This window comes from Hypanus sabinus, chromosome 13 (assembly GCF_030144855.1).
Source record: "Hypanus sabinus isolate sHypSab1 chromosome 13, sHypSab1.hap1, whole genome shotgun sequence".
Lineage (NCBI taxonomy): Eukaryota > Metazoa > Chordata > Chondrichthyes > Myliobatiformes > Dasyatidae > Hypanus > Hypanus sabinus.
This window is the reverse complement of record NC_082718.1, coordinates 65,485,606-65,506,108: the sequence shown is the minus strand read 5'-3', so window position 1 is coordinate 65,506,108 and position 20,503 is coordinate 65,485,606. Positions and strand designations below refer to the sequence as shown.

The 20,503-nt window shown below is 38.7% G+C and overlaps 1 protein-coding gene across 4 annotated transcripts in view; it reads right to left on the bottom strand.

Annotated features, from left to right (window-relative positions):
* The window catches only part of nedd1 (NEDD1 gamma-tubulin ring complex targeting factor), a 92,316-nt gene that overhangs the window by 17,414 nt on the left and 54,399 nt on the right, over positions 1-20,503 (bottom strand). For all 4 annotated transcript variants that reach the window (XM_059987834.1, XM_059987833.1, XM_059987832.1 and 1 more), the window contains 4 exons: positions 10,620-10,828; positions 9,853-9,924; positions 8,313-8,454; positions 1,963-2,110 (listed from right to left, as the gene is read on the bottom strand). In XM_059987834.1, the coding sequence (XP_059843817.1) occupies positions 1,963-2,110; positions 8,313-8,454; positions 9,853-9,924; positions 10,620-10,828 (571 nt within the window). The remainder of the gene's footprint in view (positions 1-1,962; positions 2,111-8,312; positions 8,455-9,852; positions 9,925-10,619; positions 10,829-20,503) is intronic.

Genomic DNA, 20,503 nt, shown 5'->3' with positions numbered 1-20,503 from the left:
GAGGCAATGCTTCACCCATGAATGCACTGGGGTCATCTATTGTATCCTGTGCTCACTATGTGACCTCCTCATTGTAAATTGGGGGAGCGCTTCATCAAGTGCCTCCACAACAACCACCAAAAGCAGGACTTCCCAGTGGCCAAACATTTTAATTCAGATTCCCATTTTGACTTGTCAATCCATGGCCTCTTCTTGTGCCAACACGAGGCTACCCTCAGGGTGGAGGAGCTTATATTCTGTCAGGGTAGCCTCCAACCTGATAGTATGAATATCAAGTTCTCCAACAAAATTCTCCTTCCTCTATTCCCCACTCTAACTTTTTACTTCCTACCTGCCCTTGGGTCCTCTCCTCCTTCCTCTACTCCTAAAAAAAGAGAAGGATGGCAGCAGTAATAACGGTTTCTATAGTTGGATGACAGGTGATTCTGTGAGCGCAAAAAAGAAACACGTGGTAGTTTGGCTCCCAGGTGCCAGGCCTCATGATGTTTCTGACCACACCCACAATATCCTGAAAAGACAGGGTGAGCAGCCAGAGGTCAACAACATAGGCAGAAAAAGAGAAAAGCATTTGAAAGCAGAATACAGGGAGTTAGGAAGGAAGCTGAGAAGCAGGACCTCAAGGGTAGTAATCTCGAGATTGCTGCCAGCTGGTATAGGAATAAAAAGAGGTGGCAGATAAGTGCATGGCTGAGGGATTGGAGCAGGGGCAGGGATTCAGATTCAGATTTCTGAATCATTGGAACTCCTCTGGGGCAGGTGTGACCTGTACAAAAGGGACGGGTTGCACTTGAATCCAAGGGGAACCAATATCCTGGCAGGCAGGCTTGCCAATACTATTGGAGGGTTTAAACTAGATTTGCAGGGGTAGGAACCTAAGTGAAGAGGCAGAGCACTTGGCGGACAAGTAGAGACAGCTTGCAAAGATGCATTTCGCCTGATGGTTTAAGATGTGTCTCAGATGTTCTCAGGGAAATGGACGGCAGAAATGTGGCAAATGTTCAGAGAACATTTACATGGCATTCCCCATAGGTATACAGCATTGAATAGTACAGCACATTACAGGCCCTTCGGCCAACAATGTTGTGCTGACCCTCAAACCCTGCCTCCCATATAACCATTCAGTTGTTCCATTCGGGCACTGAAAGGAAGGTAGAGTAAAAGAACCATGGTACACAAAGGATGTGGAAAATCAAGTTAAGAAAAAAGAAAAGCTTATGAAAGGTTCAAGAAACTAGGTGCTGACAGAGTTCCAGAAAATTGCAAGGTTGCCAGGAAGAAGCTGAAGAATGAAATTAAGAGAGCTACATGGGGCCATGAGAAGGCCTTGACAAGCAGGATTAAGGAAAACCCCAAGGCATTCCACAAGTATATGAAGAGCAAGAGGATAAGCTGTGAGAATAGGACCAATCAGGTACAATAGTGGAAAAGTGTGCACGAAGTTGGAGGTAGTACAGATACTAAATAAATATTTTGCTTCCATATTCACCAGGGAAAAGGAACTTGGCAATTGTTGGGACGATTTAATGGACTGAAACACTTGAGCATATAGATATTAAGAAAGAGGTGTTGGAGCTTTTGAAAAGCATTAAGTTAGATAAGTCACCAGGACCAGATGGGATATCCCAGGCTACTGTAGGAAGTGAGGGAGGAGATTGCTGAGCTTCTGGCGATAATCTTTGCATCATCAATAAGGACAGAAAAAGTACCAGAGAATTGGAAGGTTGCCTTTTCTCCCTCCCCCCCCCCCCACTGTTTCATTCAGGCATCTTCCTCTTCCCTCCCAGTCCTGAAGCAGGGTCTCAACCTGAAATGTTGACTGCTTACTCTTTTCCATAGATGCTGCCTGACCTACTGAGTTCCTCCAATATTTGTGTGTGTCACTTTGGATTTCCAGCATCTGCAGATTTTCTTGTGGTTGCATTAAATCCTTCATTTTTTTAAAAAATGATGACTATTCCTTACTTGTAATCTTCCAAGGTTTCGTGTATCATAGTCTTGATTAACTGAACTTGAGCAGATGTTAACTGCTGTCCAGTCCCTTCATTTCCAAGTGCATCCACTATTTTTTCAGCCACGTTAGGAATTCCTGGAGCACGAGTCATTTTCACAGCTGTAAAATGAGCACATTCATAATCACCAATCTGAACAGTGCACTTAGCACTTGCAAGTGAAATATTAAAACTACAGCCCAGCAGCCTTAATACTATTTAGGTACAACTGGTTGATATCCCAATAATATTGTTGTGAAAAATTAGTTTCATTGGTCATCAACATGGAAACTCGTCAGTTGTCTCTCCACAAACATCTAAGGCAGGTCCAATCTGGCTAAGTACTGCCCAATATACACTCACCAAGAATAGCACACATGATAACAAAACCACTGGTGGATTTTTCTGATTTGAAAATCTATTATTGACCCCTCATCACTGCCAAGCCTAATTCTTACACCAAGTTCCAGAGGCACTGCAGAAGGCAGTGGTTCATCAGCCTCTAAATGCTGATACGCATGGGCAACAAATGTCCGTTTCAATAGTAATGCTCACATACCAGTAAAGGAATACAAAAGAATTGCCAGGTGATCTGCTATAATTACAGCAAAACAATTCAATTAGCAGTGAAAACATGGAATCTAAAACTCAATCTAAAAATTAACTTGTATGGTCTTAAAATGAGGACTGAATTGATTGCTAATTCAGAACCTTACTATAATATGGCAAATAAATAAAATCTTTGTGAATAATTATTGACACCACCAGAATGTCTGCAACATTAGTTCAGATTCACAAGTCCATCTACATGCACATAAACACACTATTTAAGGAATTATTTATAAATTTTCAGCTGGTCTAGCAGCAACTTTGCATGAGATAGCGCAGGCATCCTTTTAAAACATGTTATCCTGGTAATAATTAAATGCAGATGGGAATCAATGAAGCTGAGTGACCACAGTTAACAGAAGTACTGCTGAAGAAACTCAGGTTAGGCAGTATCTGTGCAGGAAAATGGACAGTCAACATTGTGTTGAGATACTGCCCCTCCACAAGATGCTGTCTGACCTGTTGAGTTCCTTCAGTAGCTAATTTTTATTTTACTCCAGAGTTCAGCATCTGTAGTCTCATCTCTGGTAATTAAACACTTCCAGCTGTGACAGCAGACATCATTAGAAATACCACAACCCAAGAGTCAGTTCCACCATATTTAAAACACTTACTTTATTGATAGACCATAGTTTGAGTTGTGGAAGGTACAGTTTCATCTGTTTGAGAATATCAAATACAGTAAAACTGTTTAACTATTTTGTAGGTAGCAAGGACCCTGTGAGTCAGATGCTGAAAACATCAGTTCTAAAAAAACATACAGCAAATTATTGGAGTTTTACTCTGAAGTAATTTTGTGTGAAAACAGTATGCTTCTTCTAATTGTTGCTTGACAATACATTCTATATTACTGCATTTGTTATTAATAGAATTTTCATCTTCATGAAGTGATCTGAGTCACAACAGGACTGATCTCACTGCACAGGTTCACTCACCATCAGTGTTTATATCCTTTGTGACATATGACAAGACATTTCCTTCCTAAAAGGCAACTCCCTTTCTGCAGCCACAATCAAATTGGCAACAGTTTTGCCTAAGCTACAAGGCTGAGTTGAAGTTCTACTCCAGAGTCTCAAATACAAAAAAAATCTAGGCCAATTAGCAGCAGAGTACCAAAAGAGATTTGAAATCTCAGCAATTCAATCTCTAAAACAAGCTATTAAACTGAGGCATCATTCTCGATCAGATTATATTAAGAATCCCAAGTTGACATTCTAAGTCTCCTGTGGATCTGTGTCCTGACCAATATATTCATTATTTAACCAACATTTTATCAGTCAGCTTTATAGTCATTAACACATTGCCAATAGGGGGAGCTCAATGTATGTAAAATTTGCTTCTGCATTTTCAAAACTGCAGGACGACTACACACTGCAAATATTTGGGAGGTCCAGATGTCATTTACAGCTAAGAGTTCTTTTCACCTTTGTCTTTGAGAAGGTGATGAACCTGGTGCTTTCTCTCCACAACTTGAGCATTTGATAATATGGTCTTTATTCTTTGGAGCGTAGAAAGTTGAGGGGGACTTGATAGAGGTATTTAAAATTATGAGGGGGATAAATAGAGTTGACGTGGACAGGCTTTTTCCATTGAGAGTAGGGGAGATTCAAACAAGAGGACATGAGTTGAGAGTTAGGGGGCAAAAGTTTAAGGGTAACACGAGGGGGAATTTGGTAGGGGCAGGTTCAGTATTGTCATTTCAAGTAAAATTGGACAGGTATATGGACAGGAAAGGAATGGAGGGTTATGGGCTGAGTGTGGGCCAGTGGGACTAGGTGTGTTTAAGCGTTCGGCACGAACTAGAAGGGCCGAAATGGCCTGCTTCTGTGCTGTAGTTGTTATGTGGTTATAAGCTCGACTGGGGCTCACTTTCTTACTGCAGATCATGCAGCATCTATGGAGTCAGGTTAATTTATATACATTTCACAAATGTAATCAGGCTGCTAATAATAAAACATGCAACAGTGAAGTGTCACCAAATAATTCATATGTTCCTGTGATACTACAGGAAAAACAATCAATTTAAGCCACTGAAATTTATAAAATTACAATGGAGGAATGTGGCTAATCATGAAGATTGAAAAGCTCATTACTGAAAATTAGAAGTGCTTTATTGAGCAAATTTTTTATATGTCAAATCTTAATTTGTTTTTAAGATTGTATCATTTGAATCTCCAGATTTTGTATTTTATTACTGTTGTGAGTTTCACTGAAGGACCAAATTCAAGTGGAATACAGCCTAATTCTCAATTTCTTTCCCTTCCCTAAACCCTGTCTATAATAGCTACCACAAATTTCCTGCCAGAACATAGAGGAAACAGATGGACTCTTAGGCGAGACAGTTATTGTTTGAATACTTTTGTGTTTAAAAAAAAAACACAACTAAATGAAATGAGTCACAAGAAATTTACGTAAATAACACCTGACCTGCTTTTTGCACAAGGCTACGATATTTCCCAGGATTCAGAAATCCCATGTAGCAATTTTTGCTCATGGCTTAAAGGGTTGCATAGAACAACCAATACAGCACAACAATTACAGTATTTCTGTTTGGATGGGCGTGGAGACAAGAGAGATTACTTTGTTTAACATTGGGGATTTTGTAAATAAAGATACACCCAGCCAAATGCAGGGAACTAAACAGGGTGAGAAGGAGATAAATTATTCAAGTTTCAAGCTTCTTTATCCAGTTTACTGCTAAATACTCCCTGTACTCATCCAAACCATGGAACTGGGTTGCCCACATCTCTCATTCTTGTTTGGAGGACATTCTCTTTGGACTGAGTGATGCCACAACAACCACCTCTCACTCAATGTCAGCAAGACCAAACAGCTGACCATTGACTCAAGGAGGAGGAAACCAAAGGTCCCATAAGCCAGTCGTCTCTGGGGGATTAGAGGTGAAGGACAGCTAAACACCACCAATCTGGCCCTCAGCAGAATGCGGATCTCATTGTTCATCCATGAATTCTAGCTGAGGAAAAATGAATGATCAGTGCGGTGGTCCTTAGGACCCAGCGGACCACGGGAGCCGGCAGAGGTCGGGACACTTCACCCACAGTGTTTCTGTTCCATTGACGGGAAGCGATCACGATTGAAAATAAAGTGGAAATAATAAAGCGTTTGGATGATGATGAGCATTTGGACTGTCTGGATGATGGGGTGGTAAATTGGATTAGTAAGAATGCAGATGATACTAAGATAGGTGGTGTTGTGGATAATGAAGTAGGTTTTCAAAGCTTGCAAAGAGATTTAGGCCAGTTAGAAGAGTGGGCTGAAAGATGGCAAATGGAGTTTAATGCTGATAAGTGTGAGGTGCTACATTTTGGTAGGAATAATAAAAACAGGACATACATGGTAAATGGTAGGGCATTGAGGAATGCAGTAGAATAGAGTGATCTAGGAATAATGGTGCATAGTTCCCTGAAGGTGGAATCTCATGTGGATAGGGTGGTGAAGAAAGCTTTTGGTATGCTGGCCTTTATAAATCAGAGCATTGAGTATAGGAGTTGGGACGCAATGTTAAAATTGTACAAGGCATTGGTGAGGCCAAATTTGGAGTATTGTGTACAGTTCTGGTCACCGAATTATAGGAAAGATGTCAACAAAATAGAGAGAGTACAGAGAAGTTTTACTAGAATGTTAGCTGGGTTTCAGCACCTAAGTTACAGAGAAAGGTTGAACAACACACACAAAATGCTAGTGGAACACAGCAGGCCAGGCAGCATCTTTAAGGAGAAGCACTGTCGATGTTTCAGGCCGAGACCCTTCGTCAGGACTAAGTGAAAGGAAAGATACTAAGAGATTTGAAAGCAGTGGGGGGAGGGGAAATGCAAAATGAAAGGAGAAGACCAGAAGGGGTGGGATGAAGCTAAGAGCTGGAAAGGTGATCGGCAAAAGTGATACAGATCTGGAGAAGGGAAAGGATCATGGGACGGGAGGCCTCGGGAGAAAGAAAAGGGGAGGGGGAGCACTAAAGGGAGATGGAGAACAGGCAGAGTAATGGGCAGAGAGAGAGAAAGAAACAAACAACTAAATATGTCAGGGATGGGGTAAGAAGGGGATGAGGGGCATTAACGGACTTTGAACAAGTTAGGTCTTTATTTGGTGCATAGAAGGTTGAGGGGGGACTTGATAGAGGTATTTATAATTATGAGGAGGATAGATAGAGTTGAAGTGGATAGGCTTTTTCCATTGAGAGTAGGGGAGATTCAAACAAGAGGACATGAGTTGAGAGTTACAGGGAAAAAGTTTAGGGGTAACACAAGGGGGAACTTCTTTACTCAGAGTGGTAACTGTGTGGAACGAGCTTCCAGTAGAAGTGGTAGAGGCAGGTTCGATATTGTCATTTAAAAAAAAATTGGATAGGTATATAAACAGGAAAGGAATGGAGGGTTATGGGCTGAGTGCAAGTTGGTAGGACTAGGTGAGAGTAAGTGTTCGGCATGGACTAGAAGGGCCGAGATGGCCTGTTTCAGTGCTGTAATTGTTATATGGTTTATAAGAGGTGAAATGTCATTGGTAAAGCGTTAGGCTACAGTCGGTCAACAATCAGAACAATTTTAAAGGATAAAGTGAGAATAAGAGCATATGAAAGGCCCTGCCCCGATGAAAGCTACAATTATTACTGAACACAATGGTTTAATTATAGGAATACATACGTTTCCTAAGTGTTTTATATGCATAGAAAGGTAAAATACATACTATATACTAAGAGAAACATTCGACTAACAGACGCTAAATAATACTGGATTTACTTGTTCCGACTTACGTACAAATCCAACTTACAGACGGACTCAGGAACGGAACTCGTTCGTAACCCGGGGACTGCCTGTAAATGTTCGTCATGTCATCTAAAACTATGACAAACTTCTATAGATGTGCGCTGGAGAGTATATCGACTGGCTGCATCATGACCTAGTATGGAACCAATGCCCTTGAACCTACAGGAAGAGTGGATACTGCCCAGCAAAGCCCTCACCACTATTGAGCACATCTACAGAGTGCTGTCGCAGGAAAGCAGCATCCACCATCCAGACCATGCTCTCTTCTGCCATCAGGGAGGTGGTACAGGAGCCTCAGGCCCACACCACCAAGTTCAGGCATAGTTATTAACATCAGGCTCTTGCACCAGCAGGGATAACTTCACTCACCCCATCAATGAAATGTTCTCACAACATATGGACTTACTTTCAAGGACTCATCATCATATGTTCTCAATATTCATTGCTTATTATTGTTATTCTTTATTTTTCTTTCTTTTTGTATTTGTAGTTTGTTGTATTTGCATATTGATTGTTTTTTCAAGCTGTTAGGTGCAGTCTTTTACTGCTTCTATTGTGTTTCTTGTATTTACTGAGTGCCAGCAAGAAAATGAATCTCATGGTGTATATGGTGACACATATGTACTTTGATTATAAATTTACTTTGAACTTGGAGATGCAGGTCCTAGATGGTTATCAGATTTAGAGGAATCTTGATAGCTCAGTAACTGAATGGCAAATGGAATTTAATTTGGCTAAGTGTGAAATGTTGCATTTTGGGAAGTTAAATAAGGAATTGGTTTGGGGTGTAGAATTATTAATTTCTTTGTCATTTAATTTTCTATGCTTGCTTGTATTTTTATATAATCACCTATGTACGTGCAATTGTTCAATGAACTTTCCAGTAATCATAGTATAACAGCAACTCAAATTTGAGCAGTACAATACCCACCAGGTATAGCAGAATTGTGCTTAATGGATTCCTGGGTAAACTGATACTCTCTTCCTTTTCTTTCCCATAATTCAGGTGTTTTCACCATGGAGGATGTTAGAGGCGTCTCCAAGATTCCAGACTCAGTTATGGGAGAGTTTAACTTTACAGACAAAATGAAGCCATTAATAAATTAGTAATGAAAACTTAGAGGGATTTTTTTTTAAATTTGCTGAAAATATTTTATATCTGCCAACTAGGAATACTAAACAGAAACAGAACATTATATTGCATTACAAGCTCCGTTCAATATATTTTACTGGATTCACTATGCAGAGGCAGCTCTGGAAATATATTAAACCGCCCTGATCTTCACTGTCCATGCACATTATACTGCATGCATCCACAGATCTATCCAGCACTTCCTCAAACAATTCACTTGGCATGTATTTAAATTCTTTCCAAATTTAAGCTACTTCTCTCCAATAAGTTCCCTCTCTCAAGTGTTGAGAGGGAACAGATACCAAAAATTGGCATATTAGACTGACAAGGTGGCTAATTCCAGGTTCATCTCTCTAACTTCTCATAAATAATGCCATCACTTCTGGAGATGTTCATTCTAAATAGACAGTTCTTGAACTGACCATGATCTAAATTTACAGCTGGACATCTGTTTTTAAGGACATTATCTGAAGTGCAGCATGAGCTTAAATAATCCAGATAAGATGTGGTTTTATCAGATAAAGTTTCTGAAAATTAATAGTGACTTTCAATTAAAAACATTAACTTGCAAAAGTCAATTGGCTAATGTGTTGCTTCAAGGTAAACTAGGTGACAGATTTAAAAAAAAATATGGCTTAAAGAGTTTCACTCTGCAGAAACCATCTCGAGATAAATAGAGGTGGTGTTGTGTCCCTTAAAGCACATTAAGGACAAGTCCCCTGGGCCTGACAAGATATATCCCAGATTATTGAGAGAGGCAAGAGATGAGATTGCTGCAGCCTTGACCAAGATCTTTGTGTCACCTGTAGACAAAGGCAAGTTCCCTTACTCAAGAAAGGAAATAGGGATAATCCTGGGAAGTTTAGACTGGTGAGTCTCATGCTATTGGTAGGGAAACTATTGGAGAAGAGGCAAAGCAGAGGGTTCCCAACCTTTTGTTATAACATTTACTGAGGGGTCCATGGACCCCAGGTTGGGAACCCCCGATCTAAAGCACCTTAGAAAAGAGTGTATTACACTGCTAACAATAGCTGATTTTCATCAAAGTTGGGCCTCAAGCAATGAAGCATCCCCTCAGTATTGCACAGAATTGCCAATCTGGAACCAATAAGATGCCATCACTGAACCCTAATCTTTAGTTCACCTCTTCCTTGTTACAACAAAAGTATATTTCCTTTACATACACTCGAGGTTTTCAGGCACAATTTTCCATTTTTTTTTATATATAAGTAAAACTAAATTGCTTAATAACCTAATTTTCCAATATTACCTCAACAGTCTCTTTGACAATCAAAACAAATTCATGTTTGAAAGCATACATTACCTAATCAACACCTACCTGATCAAACCTCTTGTTTTCCGTCTGGCCATTTTGCTCTAATTTTAACTTTGTGATCCCCATGTCAGTTCCCTGCAGAAATTCAGGATTCATGTATTATTAAAGACAAAAAAAAAGTGTAAATTCTTCATTACTTTCAACTGTAAGAAAATGATGGTCCAAGGATTAAAAAAATCAGCTCACTTGAAAATACTAGATATTAGTGACTAGGTATCAATGGAAGCTCTGCGCACAGCAAAATTAGCACAAGCAGAGAGCACTACATGCAAACTAAGGGATCAACAGTGGAGCTCACAGAAGATAATGACACATCAGAACAGTAAGAGAGGTTCCAGCAGTGAAGTGTAACCAACTGTCTTGTATGGTAGGCCACTGGACCCTGTCCACGACCTGCCAAGGACTGTGTAGTAGCTCAGCCTCTCCACGTTAAACGAAGACAATTGTAGATATTATACTACCACTAACATCTTCTTTGACCAACCTTTTGCTTTCTACTAATCATTTTCCCCACTCCTTCATTCTGCACCATCACTCCTTCAGTCATTTAATCACATCCAAGTTAACATTTCACAATATATGCCAGTGATATTAAACATGATTCTGACATCAGACATATACCCAACATAGACCTTGACCTTCTACTCTCCATTACATATCTTAGTCGTTCATTTGCAACTCTTTCCAGTTCTGGGTAAAGTCATCAACTCAAATATTAATCACATTTCCTTCTCCACAAATAAATGTTGCAGGTATAGGCTTTGAAATACCTGTCCAATTGGCTCTTTCAAGTATTGCCTCCCACTCTGGATTTGGCTGAGTAGGGAAGCCTTCTCACGACACTGATTCTGTTCTTTCACAGGGGATAGAGATGAAAGGCCATGCAGGGAACTCGAGTGCAAGTCTTCCTTTGCACAGGAACCCATTGGATTAGTCCTTGTGGAAAATAGGGTGTTCAGCTCTGGTGAAACGCCTAAACCTGCAAAGAAAATTGTATCTGAGCTTTTTATTCTTGCAAACCAGTAATTTAAAAATGTGCAGCCATCAGGCATTATTCTTTAAGGTTACTGAACATCCACAAAGACAATTTCTAGTAATGTTTGGTACAAGATTAGCCATATGAATAAGAGCAGAAGAAATTGGAACAGTAAACTGGAACTGCACTAATATTAGTTAGAATAAATTACATTTATACAGACTGAATTTATTATACTATCTGTGCTTCTTTGTTCCCCCCCCCCCAACCCAATGTACAGTACATTTTAACTCAAGTACTGTTTTGAGTACCACTTATCTGAAATTCCAAAATCTGAAAGCCTCCAAAATTTTCTTGAGTGCTGACAACACATCACAAATGGAAGATTCCATCTGGCATTGGGAAGGTTCCCAGGCAATGTGCAGCACTCTGTGCATCAGATAGTTTTACTTCGAATGGCTTGTGGCAAAGTTTGCGGATGATACAAAGATAGCCAGAAGGGTAGGTAGTGCTCAGGAAGCAATATAAACTTGTATAGTAAACAAAAATTAACAAGTAGAAGAAAAATGCTGCATAAAAATGAAAATCTCAATTCTATACACAAAGAATAGATTCATCAGCGTCGGAGTGAACATATGCTGTTTAATGGTATGCCGATCATGAAACAACCAAAGATCTATCATGAGAATTGAAAATTGAAGGTAATGGTGAATATTAAACCACAAACCATAAGACATAGGAGCTGAATTAGGCCATTCAACCCATCGAGTCTGCTCTCCCCATTCCATCATGGCTGATCCAGGATCCCACTTAACCCCATACACCTTTTTGCCAGATCCTTTGATGTCATGGCCGATCAGGAAACTATCAACAAAGTCAAGTCACTTTTATTGTCATTTCGACCATAACTGCTGATACAGTACATAATAAAAATGAGAAATCGTTTTTCAGGACCATGGTGTTACATGACACAGTACAAAAACTAGACTGAACTATGTTAAAAAAAACAGAGAAAGCTACACTAGACTACAGACCTACATAAAGTGCACAAAAACAGTGCAGGCATTACAATAAATAATAAACAGGACAATAGGGCAAAGTGTCAGTCCAGGCTTCGGGTATTGAGAAGTCTGATAGCTTGGGACATAGTCTGGCTAAGAGAGCCCAAAATGCTTTGGAGCCTTTTCCCAGACGGCAGGAGGGAGAAGAGATTGTATGAGGGGTGCGTGGGGTCCTTCATAATTCTGTTTGCTTTGCGGCATGTAGCGTGTGTCCGTGATGGCAGGAAGAGAGACCCCGATGATCTTTGCAGCTGACCTCACTATCCGCTGCAGGGTTTTGCGATCCAAGATCGTGCAATTTCTGAACCAGGCAGTGATGCAGCTGCTCAGGATACGGGGTGGGAGATGGACTTTCCTCAGCCTTCACAGAAAGTAGAGATGCTGCTGGGCTTTCTTTGCTATGGAGCTGGTATTGAGGGACCAGGTGAGATTCTCCGTAAGGTGAACAAGAAATTTGGTGCTCTTTACGATCTCTACCAAGGAGCTGTCGATGTTCAGCAAGGAGTGGTCGCTCTGTGCCCTCCTAAAGTCAACAACTGTCTCTCTTGTTTTGTTCACATTAAGAGACAGGTTGTTGGATCTGCACCAGTCTGTTAGCCGCTGCACCTCCTCTCCGTAAGCTGACTCGTCGTTCTTGCTGATGAGACTCACCACGGTCGTGTCATCGGCGAGCTTGAGGATATGGTTTGAGCTGTGTGTTGCAGCACAGTCGTGGGTCAGCAGAGTGAACAGCAGTGGACTGAGCACTCAGCCCTGGGGAGCCCCTGTGCTCAGTGTGATGGTGTTGGAGATGATGCTGCCGATCTGGACTGACAGGACTCCCAGTCAGGAAGTCTAGGATCCAGTTGCAGAGGTAGGTGTTCAGGCCCAGTAGGCTCAGCTTTCCCGTCAGTTTCTGAGGGATGATTGCTTTGAATGCTGAACTGAAGTCTATGAACAGTATCCAAACATGTGTGTCCTTTTTGTCCATGCGGGTTAGGGCCAGGTGGAGGGTGGTGGCAATGGCGTCATCTGTTGAGCGGTTGGGACGGTACGCAAACTGCAGGGGGTCCAGTGAGGGGGGCAGCAGGGTCTTGATATGCCTCATGACAAGCCTCTCGAAACACTTCATGATGATGGATGTAAGTGCAACGGGACGGTAGTCATTTAGGGAGGACACTGAAGACTTCTTCAGCATGGGGACGATGGTGGCTGCCTTGAAGCACGTTGGAACGGTGGGGCTGCTCAGGGAGATGTTGAAGATGTCGGTGAGAACATCTGCTAGCTGGTCTGCACATCCTCTGAGCATTCTACCAGGGATGTTCTCTGGTCCAGCAGCCTTCCGTGGGTTGAACCTGCACAGGGTTCTTCTCACGTCAGCCACAGTGAGACACAGCACCTGGTCATTTGTAGGAGGGGTGGACTTACTCGCCGCCATATCATTTTCTGCCTCAAACCAGGCGTAGAAGTTATTCAGCGCATCTGGGAGGGAGGCATCACCTGCAGAGTCAGGTGATGTTGTCTTGTAATTGGTGATGTCCTGGATACCCTTCCACATGTGCCTCATGTTGCTGCTGTCCTGGAAGTGGCTGTGGATTAGCTAGGCATGTGCACGCTTTGCCCCTCTGATGGCTCAGGACAGTTTGGCCCTTGCTGTTGTTAGAGCTGCCTTGTCGCCTGCACGGAAGGTGGAGTCGCGGGACCTCAGCAGCGCACGCACCATGGCTTCTGGTTAGCGTGTATATTGATAGTCTTGGACAGAGTAACATCATCAATGCACTTGCTGATGTAGCTGGTCACTGATGCTGTGTACTTCTCTAAATTGGTAGTCGGCAGCCTCCCTGAACATGTGCCAGTCAGTGTGCTCAAAGCAGTCTTGAAGAGCTGAGATGGCTCCTGCTGGCCAGGTTTTCACCTGCTTCTGAACTGGTCTTACACCACCTTAAATATACCTGTGGTCTTGGCTCCATAGCTGTCTGTGGCAGAGCATTCCACAGATTCACTATTCCCTGGCTTAAAAAAAAATTACTTCCATTCTAAAGGTCGCCCCTCAATTTTGAGGCTGTGCCCTCTAGTTGGGGATACCACCACCATAGAAAACATCCTCTCCACATCCACCCCATCTAGTCCTTTCAACATTTGGTAGGTTTCAACGAGATCCCCCCACATTCTTCTAAATTCCAGTGAGTACAGGTCCAAAGCTGCCAATCGCTCCTCTAAGTTAAGCCCTTTGTTCCCAGAATCATTCTCATTAACCTCCTCCAGTGACAACACATCCTTTCTGATATGGGGTCCAAACTGTTGACAATACTCCAAGTGTGTTTTATAAAGCCTCGCATTATCTCCTTGCTTTTCTATTCTATTCCCCTTGAAATAAATGCCAACGTTGCAATTAGAAACATCGAAAATCCCAAGGCAGTCTACAAATATGTGAAGAGTAAGAGGATAAGACGTGAGAGAACAGGACCAAGCAAGTGTGACAGTGGGGAAGCATGTATGGAACCAGGGGAGGTAGCAGAGGTACTTAGTGAGTACTTTGCTTCAATATTCACTACAGAAAAGGATCATGGCGATTGCAGGGATGACTTACAGTGGACTGAAAAGCTTGAACATGTAGATATTGAACCACAAGGGGTGGAGTTTCAAGATGGCGACGTAGACATCTGCCTTTTAGGCGCTCTTCATTTTTTAAGCTATAATCACCCTTTAATCAAATCTTTTTGTACTTAATTACATGGGTTGATATTTACGATTTATTTCTCTTTTTAAAAATAACACTGGATTTAATTTTTTCAAACTTAAAATGTCTGTACCTAAGAAATCGTCTAAAGACCCTGTAACTCTTGATGCAATCTCCAGTCTTCTGGATACTGAACTGGATACTAAACTTGCAAGTCTGGAAAACAAACTTACTGCGAAAATGTCGGAGCTTGAAGAAGTTGTTAAATCATTTGATATCAAGCTTCAATCGCAGGCAGCAGATATTGAACGCCATGAAGAAAAGTTTGCGCTCTTGACAAGATAATTTGTGAAAAAATATGTACAATCGAAACTTGGAGGAGAAGGTACAGTCGACCGCTAAAATAGTGGAGCAGTATAAGTTTAAAATCACCGATCTTGAAAACCGGTCTCGCAGACAGAATTTGCGTATTATTGGATTTCCCGAAAATCTCGAGTCTGGTGACTTAACTGAATATTTCTCTAAATTATTGTGGGAAATTTTTGGCGAGGCCGCTTTGCGGGTTAAACCTACTATTGATCGTGCCCACAGAGTTTCGAGATTTTCGGCTGCGAAAGACAAGCCACGAGCTGTGATTGTCCGTCTCCATTATCCTCGGGAGAAAGAGCTTTTAATTCGATTAGCTCGTCAGAAAGGTATGATTTCTCACAGAAGCAACAACTTTCGTATTGTGGAGGACTATTCATTCGAGGTAATGAGGGCGAGAATCGCTTTTAAACCGGTGATGGTGGAGGTTCATTCGATTGGACTTAAACAAGCTTTAAGATATCCAGCGAATCTCAGAATTACGTTGAGCGACAACAGTCAGCGTTTCTTTAATACTCCGGAAGAAGCGAAGAAATTCGTTGAAGAATATCGCTCTTCTAGTCCAACTTGAACTATGTGTTATGAAGAAGAACTTTTGGAGAGAAGACGCCATTCCGCTTTTAGGCTTTAACTTATGAAGCTGCGGTATAGCTTTTTATTTTGGTCTGTAGACCTGGTTTTTTTTTTATTATCATGATTTACATATTTTTTTTTAACTTTACTATAATGTCTTTTTTCTTAATTAATTTTTTTTTCCCTCTGGATTAGATATACATGTTAAGACTTTGGAATAAGGATTTATTTTTTAAGATGTTGTTTCTTCTTCCCATAAGACTTTGCTTTCCGTAAGCGTTTATTTGCCTGTATTTGAGAATGGGACGAATGTTTTGAATTTTTGAACCTTTTTTTTATATATATATATTGTAGTGGTTATTGAACCCTTTTTTAATTCTATTTTGATAACCTTTTTTTTAAAGAAAAGATTGGTGAATTTACATCTATATTTTGTAATATGGTCCTTTCAAAATGTTGCTTCTTCTTCCCATAAGTCTTTGTTTTTGAAACGTCATTTCCTTATATTTGAATATGGAATTTTTTTTTAAAGGCATATTACACTATTTTAAACTTCAATGGTTATCCTTTTTTTTAATTAATGATTTTTTGCTTTTTTATATTATTTTTTCATTTTGATTGATATATATTCTTTCTGTTTACAACCCTGTATTTATATCTGGGTGTTATATAGTTTCTCTTTTCTTTCTTTTCATGAAGTCGCCATCTTGAAAATGGGGCTAATATTAGTGTTAGTTTGTGTGCCTGCCGCTTGGCTTTTTGCTGTGGGGTTGGGGGAAGGGGTAGGGATCTTCTTTCACGCTTTTGCTTTTTATTTTTTTGCTTTTAGTTTATGGGCTGACTTTAAATTATTAATATTGTTGAGGTGTCATGTTCTCCGGTTGCTCCTGAATCATTTTTCCTTCTTCCTGAATTATGGGTTATGTGTCTTTTTAACCTTTTATAATATATACAACTAATATTGGCATGATGGATAAGTCTATTAACTTTATCTCCTGGAATACTAATGGTTTAAATCATCCGATTAAACGTAAAAAAATATTTAAAGTATTCCATAGACTAAATGCTAATATTATTTTTGCACAGGAGACCCATATTAGGAGGGAGGATAATCAACGCTTTTTTAGGTTCTGGAAGGGTCAACAATTTCACTCAAATTGTACCGCCAAAATTAGGGGTGTGTCTATTTTTACAGACCCCTCAATTTCGTTTACACATCATGAAATTATTTCTGATCCACAGGGTTATTTGTTGATAACTGGTTCACTTTTTAATCGAAAAGTGGTTCTAGTTAATATTTATGCTCCAAACTTTGACTGCCCTGAATTCTTTAAACGTTTATTTACTTCCCTTCCTAATCTAAATGAATATATGTTGATAATGGGTGATTTCAATTGTTGTTTGAATCCTTCAATGGATAGATCTAAACCTATTCGAATTTTTCCGAATAGATCAGCCTTACTTATTAATTCTTTTATGGTTGATTCGGGAATTACTGAAATATGGCGGTTTTTGAACCCTAAAGATAACGAATTTTCATTTTTTTCACATGTATATCACAGTTATTCTAGAATTGATTATTTCCTTATTGATCATCGTTTATTAACAGATGTTATTGATTGTAAATATGATTCTATTGCTATTTCGGATCATGCACCTTTGAAGTTATCTATCAAGATTTCGGACTTTTCTAATAATACTAGATCTTGGAGATTTAACGCTACTTTGCTTCAAGATCCAGAATTCATCACCTACATAAAACAGCAAATTGACTTGTTTTTCTCAACAAACTATACAGAAGAGATTGACAGAGGAATACTTTGGGACTCTTTTAAGGCTTTTATCCGTGGACAAATTATCTCATATTCCGTCGGTAAAAGAAAACAAAGATATTTAGATATCGCTTTATTAGTGGATAAAATTAAAGAAATTGATAAGATTTATTCCGTGACTCCAACCAAAGAACTTTATAAGAAGAGAGTTGAGCTTCAAATGGAGCATAGCTTATTATTATCTTCTTCAATTGAGAATCAATTAATTAGGACCAGGGCTCAATTTTATATCCATAGTGATCGAACTGGCAAATTGTTAGCTAACCAATTAAAAGCTATCTCGACTAAGTGACAAATTATTAAAATTCGTAAACAAGACGGCAATCTGACTACTGATCGTAAAGAAATCAATAACACTTTTCAAGATTTTTATAAATCTTTATATCAGAATTTGATGGCGATCTGTCCATGATGGATAACTTTTTTAACAATTTGAATATTCCCAAACTGACAGATGAAGATCGTAGCTTGTTTGATGCTCGTATCTCTTTGGCCGAAATAGGAGAGGCCATCTCATCAATGAATTCAGGGAAAGCTCCTGGTCTTGATGGTTATATTATAGAACTTTTTTTTAAAACTTTTTCTTCTTTGCTTTCCCCTTGGTTATGTGAAATTTTTAATGATGCATTTGTTAAGAAGAGATTACCTCAGTCTTTTTATGAAGCTGCTATCTAATTCTTAAAAAAGATAAGGATCCCACTTTATGTGCATCTTTTCGCCCTATATCACTATTAAATGTAGACTCTAAGATTCTTACAAAAATTTTAGCTATTAGGTTAGAAAAGGTATTATCACAGATTATTTCAGAAGACCAAACTGGTTTTATTAGGAATCGGTATTCCTTTTTTAATATTAGAAAATTGATTAATATAATTTATACTTCATCACCCACAATTCCAGAATGTGTTATTTCACTAGATGCTGAAAAAGCTTTTGATAGAGTTGAATGGGTATACTTTGAGATATTTTAATTTTAGTCCTAATTTTATATCATGGATTAAACTAATATATCATAAACCTGCTGCTTCTGTTCTTACAAATAATTACAGATCTTCTTTTTTTCAATTATCTCGTGGTACGAGACAAGGTTGTCCCTTAAGTCCTCTATTGTTTAATATTGCATTAGAACCTTTAGCCATTGCTATTCGTGAATCTCCTAATATTTTTGGTATTACCCGCAATGAGAAATTATACAAGTTATCACTTTATGCTGATGACTTGTTGTTATATATTTCTGATCCTGACAGGTCTATTCCCTCTATTTTATCCTTGTTGGCTCAATTTTGTAGTTTTTCTGGTTATAAACTAAACTTGGATAAGAGTGATTTATTCCCTTTAAACGCGCAAACTTTATTGAATGAAAGGATACCATTTAAAGTTGTTGATGATAACTTTATCTATTTAGGTATAAAAATTACCAAGAAATATAAAGATTTATTTACATTGAATTTTTTACCTATGCTTTATCAAATTCAACAACTTACTACAAGATGGTCTCCCTTATCCTTATCATTAGTTGGTCGGATTAATGCTATTAAAATGATGATTCTACCGAAATTTTTATATTTATTTCAAGCTTTACCAATTTTTATTCCCAAATCTTTTTTTGATAACATTGACTCAAAAATCTAAAAAAGATGGTGGTTTAGCTCTACCTAACTTTAGATTTTACTATTGGGCAAATAATATTCGTAACTTAATTTATTGGAAATCAGATTTGGATTCACCATTGTGCCCACAGTGGGTAAATTTAGAATGCAATGAGGCACAGGGATATTCTCTATTCTCCGTTCTGGGTTCTTCTCTTTCTGCCGATTTAGTTAAATTCAATAAACAGATATCCAACCCTGTTGTCAAACATACATTACAAATTTGGTTTCAATTTCGTAAATTTTTTACTCTGAAAAACTTTGTTCTTGATAGCCCTATTTTACTTAATTTTTTTTTCAAACCTTCTTTGACAGATCAAGCTTTTAGCATATGGAAAAGGAAAGGTATAAAATGCTTTCGTGATCTCTTCTTTGAAGGTAGTTTGATGTCTTTCGACCAACTTTCCAACAAATTTGAGTTACCCAAATCTAACTTTTTTTAGATATCTACAAATTAGAATTTTTTTTACATAAAATTCTACCATCCTTCCCCAATTCAACTTCAATGGACTTTTTAGGTATGATTTTTACCTTAAATCCCTATCAGAAGGGATTAGTGGCTTTTATTTATAATATGATTATGAAGATACAACCAGAAATATCAGGTAGAATTAAACAAGAATGGGAAAAAGAACTTCAATATAATATATCAATAGAAAAATGGGAAAAAATTTTACAAATGGTTAATTCTTCTATATGTGCTAAACATGCTTTAATACAATTTAAAATTGTACATAGAGCTCATATGTCTAAAGATAAACTTGCTCGATTCTACTCTCATATTAACCCTCAATGTGACAGATGTCATTCAGATGAGGCTTCATTGACCCATATGTTTTGGTCATGTCCCACCTTATATAATTATTGGAAGGACATATTTGCTACCATTTCCTCAATTTGGAATATCGATTTACAACCTCATTTTATTACTGCAATTTTTGGTATACCAAATGAGGATGGTAATCAGTTTCCCCCTTCAATTAGACGAATGATTGCTTTTGTAACATTAATGGCCAGAAGGTCTATATTGCAAAATTGGAAAGAAGTAAATCCTCCTACCACATTTCAGTGGCTCTCTCAAACTATTTCTTATCTGAGCTTGGAAGAAATTAGAAGCACTATTTTTGACTCATCAGTTAAATTTGAAGAAACTTGGGGACCGTTCATTCGACATTTTCATATGAATTAATTTGACCTCTCCCAGACCTTCTCTCTGTCTATTCTTGTTCTGGTATGGAGTTCCGGAGTTTCTGGCACTATCATATACAAATAAACTGTTATTATTGCCCATGTTAGTTTAGTTTAGTATTTTTTTTCTTAATATATACTTTTTGCTTGTATTTTTATAATTTTTTCTTTTTCTTTTGACGATTATTCTTATTTTTTTCATATAATTATTATAGACTTGATTGCTAATGTACTATGTTTTTCTGTTGATATTTTAATAGGATATTGTTATCCTACTATTAATTCAATTTCAAGTCTTATGCATTTATAACCTATTCATTATTATGTTATGTTTTCTTTATATATGAAAT